A 6,000-nucleotide genomic window follows, 5' to 3' on the forward strand; every position below is an offset into this window, starting at 1 on the left:
GTCCAAAGACTGGGTTGACTCTAAAGTGATGAATTTTCCAGCCAACTTGCCAACTTTCATATACCAGCTACTAAAGTAAGGATGAGTTGCAATCTGCATCATTGAATAGATGACTCACATCATAGAAAGCAGAGATCTAAAAATCAAGCAATAATGAGATCATACTCATCAAGGATTTTTAAGGTTTACAGATTCCAGCCAACTCTATTATCCTCCAGGCATGACTTGTTGATGGTGTTACCCCTATGCCTCAGCTCTTCCCCATATTCCTATTCTTGTGTATACATTTTATTTTGTATTATTTTGTATACATTTTAAATTATGTATCTGTGTACAGGTTGTATCCCTCTAGTAGAATGTAGGCTCCTTGAGGGCAGGGACTGTTTTGATTGTTTTTCTTTCTATCTCTAGGGCCTAGCCCATTTTTTCTTTTATTGGGGGAATAGGGGGAGAACTAGAGACTAGATCTGTGATTTAATTGATGTAGGGAACTCCTGGAGGCAACTCCCTCTGTCAATGAAGAATTGCAATTTATAGTCTTAGAGAGCTGCTTGTGTCACCACAAAGTTAAGTGACTTACCCAGGGTCACTCATCAAGGACGTGTGTCAGAGGATAGACTCGAAACAGATCTTGCCTTCCTGACTCTATCCATTATGAACACCCCGTCTTACCTGACACATAGGTAGCTCCTTGATAAATGCAGTTTGAATTGAATAAAAATGTTTAATTTTGGGATGGGTTCCTTTGGTCCAGTCAAGGTGAGTTAAAAGGAGCCAAATTTATGTCAGTCAATTCAGAAAACATACCCCTGAGCCCAATCTGAAACATTTGGTTTCTCTGTTGTTTTAGAGGACCCCCACCATATGCACAAGTATAAATAATTGAGATTAGGTGAGATTAGGAGCTTCTTGAAGGCAGGGACTGCCTGCCATTTTTCTCTGTATCTCCAGCATGTGGCACTTAAGTGTCTGGCTCAAAGTAGGTGCTTAATGAATGCTGGTTGATCAAGTGACTGTTTTTCAGACTGAATACCTTGTAGACTCGGGTAGGCACTGGCTGATGGTTGACCGGCTGCCATTTGGGCTCTGATTCTTCATGCTGGTCCAGGAAGTAGCCCAGGATCTTGCCTCCTCCTCGGCGTTTTGGGGGCTTCCATCCAATAACCATGTCATTCTTCCCACAGGCCAGCAGGGCAAAACCATAGGGGGCAGAGGGGGTGGCTAGGGGTGAGGGGAGAATGGTGAGAGACACAAGGATTATTCCTTGCTATTTGCCAGAGACGAAAGGGCCCCAACAGGCTGGACCCCCTTCCAGCTCGACATGCTCTATCGTCACATAGGGTCACTCACTGGACTCAGAAATGGACCTTTTCTCTCTTGCCCCATGGCTCCAAGACCTAGTCTGGCAGTTAAGCTGCCTAATTCCCTTGTGACTTACCGATGGCCTGTTTGACTGTAACAGGGGCGGATTCTGCTGAACTTTCTCCCACTCCAGCTTCACTGACCGACCGGACGCAGAACATGTATTCCTTCCCTGTTTTTAATCCAGGGACTGAAAATCTGTAAGAGGAATATGTCACCTTCAGGAGCTTTAGGGACATGCTCAGAGTCTCAAGGCAACATTGATGGACCCAGTGTGGCCTGATAAATAGATTTGAGGGATGCAGTCTGGACCTGGCATTCATTGATCCCAGGGTGCCTTTAGCTGGCAAAGCCCATTTCCTTTAGATTAATATTTTCCCAGAGATATTAGAGATTGACAAATCATGGACTTCTCTATCCTCACAGTCATGAAAATAGCCCAAAGATGCATGGTGGGGATAAGCAGATTATTGCACACTCTCAGTATAATAACTATCATTTAGGGGTGACTGGAGAATAAGAAGCATGGAATTATGGAGGTCTCTGCCTCCACAGGGTTGTAGGATTAAACTGAAGAAGGTCTTTGGACCATTTTACAGAAGAAGAAACTGAGACCCACAGAGCTCCATGTGATTTTCCCAGAGTGTGGGAAAGACAGGATTCCAGGCCAGGGACTCTGACTCTAAATCCAGCTTTCTTTCCACTATGATACAAAGCTATGTATCTTTAAGGCCTCTCTGATCTTCTGTGTTCTAAGGGCCCTCCCAGCTCTGACATTCTGTGTTCTAAGATCCCCTCCAGCTCTGACGTTCTGTGTTCTAAGAGTTCTTCCAGCTCTGACATTTCTATGTTCTAAGACTCTCCTAACTCTGACATTTCTCTGCCTAAAGGTCCTCCCAGTTCTGACATTCTGTGTTCTAAGATCTCTTCCAACTCTGACATTCTGGGTTCTATGTTTTAGGGCCCTTTCCAGGGCTAAATTGAAAGGAATAAAGATGGAGATCTAGTTCAGAGGCTCCTAGAATAATGAATAGCTCTAGAACTGGAAGAAGCCTCTAAGCATCTAGTCCAATGTCTCTTGTATGAGTGGAAAGCCTCGGTATCTCTAAGATACTAAGAGAATAAGGAGACATCCACCAATACTTTTTGTAGATACTATTTGGAGGGTTTTTGGGAAAACTTGAACAAAAATCAAAAGGATGAAAAGGGATAGAAATCCCTTTGACTTTACTAGGTTTATATGCCCCAAAAGATCAAAGATGGAGGAAAAAATCTTACATGTGCAAAAACTATTTAAAGCAGCTATTTCTGTGGTGGCAAAGAACTAGAGACTAGGGAGATGCTGTTCCATCTGAGGAATGGCTGAACAAATTTTGTTTTATGGCTATAATAAAATACTATTATGTTATGAGAAATGGCAAAAAGTACAATTTCAGAGAAACTTGGGAAGAACTTTTTAAAGAATTGATGCAGAGGGAATTGAGCAGGACCAGGAGAATAATTTATATAATAACAACACTGTAAGAAGAAACAATTTTGAAGGACTTAAGAACTCTAATTTATATAGTGACTAACCATAATTCCAAAGGAGCAGTGATGAAGCCTGTTCCCTGCCTCTCTTGACAGAGAGTTCATCAACTGATGGTAAAGAATTTTCTTCTCTGTTTTCCTGTTTGTGAGTCTGTGTGCCTTTTCAAAGTTCCAGCACACTAGGTTTGGCTTCAGGAAGCTTATTTCATATGCGTCTACCTGGGAGAATGGAGATTCATGGTGGGATGCTCCATTGGGAGCTGTGGGAAATAGCTGGGGAACTGGCCTAAACTGGTAAGATTAACTGGGTACAATGGTGTGTAGGTAAAGTTAAGCTCTGAAAATATATGATGTACTTGTAATTTTATTCTCCATCATTTTTTTAAACCCTTACCTTCTGTCTTAGAATCAATACTAAGTATCAATTCCAAGGCAGAAGATCAGTAAAGGTGAGGAAATGGGTGTTCAGTGACTTGCCCAGGGTCACCCAGATAGGAAGTGTCTGAGGCCAGATTTGAACCCAGGAACTCCTGTCTCTAGGTCTGGCTCTCAATCCATTCAACCACTTGGTTGCCTCTTAATCTCACATTATTAACATTTTCTCCATCTCTTTCTTAAGACTAGATTCTATATTTAATTTATTTATCTTTATTAATTAAAATTTTTTAAAAAATATTTTCCCATCATTACATGATTCATTTTCTCTCCCTCCCCTCTTCCACTGGGCTGTACATGTGTTAAGACTAGATTCTAGACAACCAAGAAAACTAACTCAGACCCTGATAATATATATAGTCTTTGCTAATTTCCAAGATGCAGATGCTCATACTGAAAATGTAATCATTGGCTATCTGGAGCCTGTCTTGGCTGGCTCCAACAACACTTACATCTGGAGGGGCTGGAGGGAAGAATGACAGTAATTTTTGGAAGGTGCCAGATTAAACTCATGTATGTGAGTGTGCCTTTGAGGCTCCCTCTTTAGTCATTCCAAGGAATAACACAGAGAGAAGAAAGAGGTGTCCTCATACTATTGGTATCTGAGGATTAAGAGGAGGGGAGAAGTAAGCTGAGAAGAGCATTAGAAGGATGTCAAAGACAAGAACATGGTATAAAGGGAATAATTGTGAGTATTTAAAAAGGGATGTGTCAATCACTAAAAGCCAGAATGACTTCATCATCACATCAGACTCTTCTCATTCCCTTTTTTGATGGGGTCGTGGAATTGAAACGAGATTTCTTAGGGGGCAGCTGGGTAGCTCAGTGGATAGAAAGAACCAGACCTCGAGACAGGAGGCCCCACGTTCAAATCTGGCCTCAGCTGATCTTGGGTAAGTCATTTAACCATAACGCCTAGACTTTGCCATTCTTCTATCTTGGAAATGATACTTAATATTGATTCTAAGACAGAAAGTATATGGGTTTAAAAACAAAGAAACTGGATTTCTTAGTGTGTCAATGTCAACTTCAGTCGAGGTTGCTAGTGTCTGCCCCAGAGGTCTATTCTTGGTTCTATGATACTTAATATTGTTATTAATGTTCTCGATGGTACAAATGGCATGTTTATTCAATTTACTTCCAAGACTAATCTGAGAGAGTTAGTTAGCACATTGAATGATAGACTCAGGATCCCAAAAGATCTCCATATGGTATAACATTGGGTTGGACCTGATAATATGAAGTTTATTAGAGAGATGTGTCAGGTCCTAAACTTGAGTTTTAAAAAATTGACTTTATGAGATGGGAGGAGAGTTAAAGAAGAATCTGGGGACTTGAAGTTTAATATGGTTATAGTAGAATGTTATTTTAGCTTCATTGAGAATCCTGTTGTCCAGAATAAGGGAGAAAACAGTCCCACTATACGCTACTTTGCCCGAACCACATTTGGAATATTGTGTTCATTTTTTAAGCACAACATTTTAGGACACAGGTTGACAATTTGGGACATGTAAAAAAAGGAGGGTGAGTAGGATAGCGAAAGAACTGAAAACAATGTCTTATGAGCATCTGTCTGGATGGGATTGGGATTGTTTAGTCTGGAGAAGAGAACACCTATGATAGGCAGCTTCAAATATCAGAAAGACCGTTGTGTGGAAGGAGAACTAGACTTACTTTGCTTGGACCTAAAGGAGACACTGATTTAGGCTCAATGCAAGGAAAATTTTCTTTATGATAATAGGTGTTCAAAAAGTGGAATGGAATTAATTAATTAAAAAAATTAAAAAAAAGTGGAATGGGACTAGTAAGTGTCACCTCACTGAAAGTTCTCAACTGGAGGCTAGATTTCCACTTGATGGATGTTTAGAAGTGAAGCTCAGTCACAGTGAAGCAGGGGATGGACTGGATGACCTCGGAGATCCCCTTTAGCTCTAAGATTCTATTATTCCAAACTGTTATATGACAATTGGCAGCTAGGTGGCATGGTGGATAGAACACTGGGCTTGGAATCAGGACGACTCATCTTCATGAATTCAAATCTGGCCTCAGACACTTACTAGCTGTGTGATCCTGGGAAAGTCATTTAGCTCTGTTTGCCTCAGTTTCCTTATCTGTAAAATGAGTTGGAGAAGGAAAGGACAAACCACTCTAGTATTCTTGCCAAGAAAATCCCCAAAGGGGTCTTAAAGAGTGGGATATGACTGAAAAATGACTAAATAGTAATAACAACATAAGATGATAGTAAAGATTGGAAAAGATGAAGTTAAGGAACAGCTGTTTCTGACCCTGTGCCATGGATTCATCATTACTCAAGAACTTTTGGTGTTTTTTGGTACACCAAATCTTAGGTAGCTCACAACACAACTGGGCATTGATGACTTACCAAGGGGGCTGCACGCACACATACATACACACACACACAGATGAGAGAGAGAGAGAGAGGGAGAGAGAGAGAGATAAAGGGAGAAAAGGAAAGAGAGAGAAAGGGAGAAAGAGAGAGAAAGAGAAGAGGAGAGAGAGAAAGAGAAGAGAAGAGAGGAGAGAGAGAGGAGGGAGAGGGAGAAAAGGAGAGGCACACACACACACAGGAAGAGAGAGGGAAGAGAAGAGAAGAGAAGAGAAGAGAAGAGAAGAGAAGAGAAGAGAAGAGAAGAGAAGAGAAGAGAGGAGAGA

The 6,000-nt window shown here is 41.1% G+C and overlaps 1 protein-coding gene across 1 annotated transcript in view; it reads right to left on the reverse strand.

The window, feature by feature from the left end:
• The window catches only part of MYOM3 (myomesin 3), an 88,775-nt gene that overhangs the window by 34,835 nt on the left and 47,940 nt on the right, over positions 1 to 6,000 (reverse strand). The window contains exons 16-17 of the mRNA XM_044668729.1: positions 1,439 to 1,560; positions 1,034 to 1,221 (exon numbers count right to left, since the gene is read on the reverse strand). Of these exons, the coding sequence (XP_044524664.1) occupies positions 1,034 to 1,221; positions 1,439 to 1,560 (310 nt within the window). The remainder of the gene's footprint in view (positions 1 to 1,033; positions 1,222 to 1,438; positions 1,561 to 6,000) is intronic.

This window comes from Gracilinanus agilis, chromosome 3, assembly GCF_016433145.1.
Source record: "Gracilinanus agilis isolate LMUSP501 chromosome 3, AgileGrace, whole genome shotgun sequence".
Lineage (NCBI taxonomy): Eukaryota > Metazoa > Chordata > Mammalia > Didelphimorphia > Didelphidae > Gracilinanus > Gracilinanus agilis.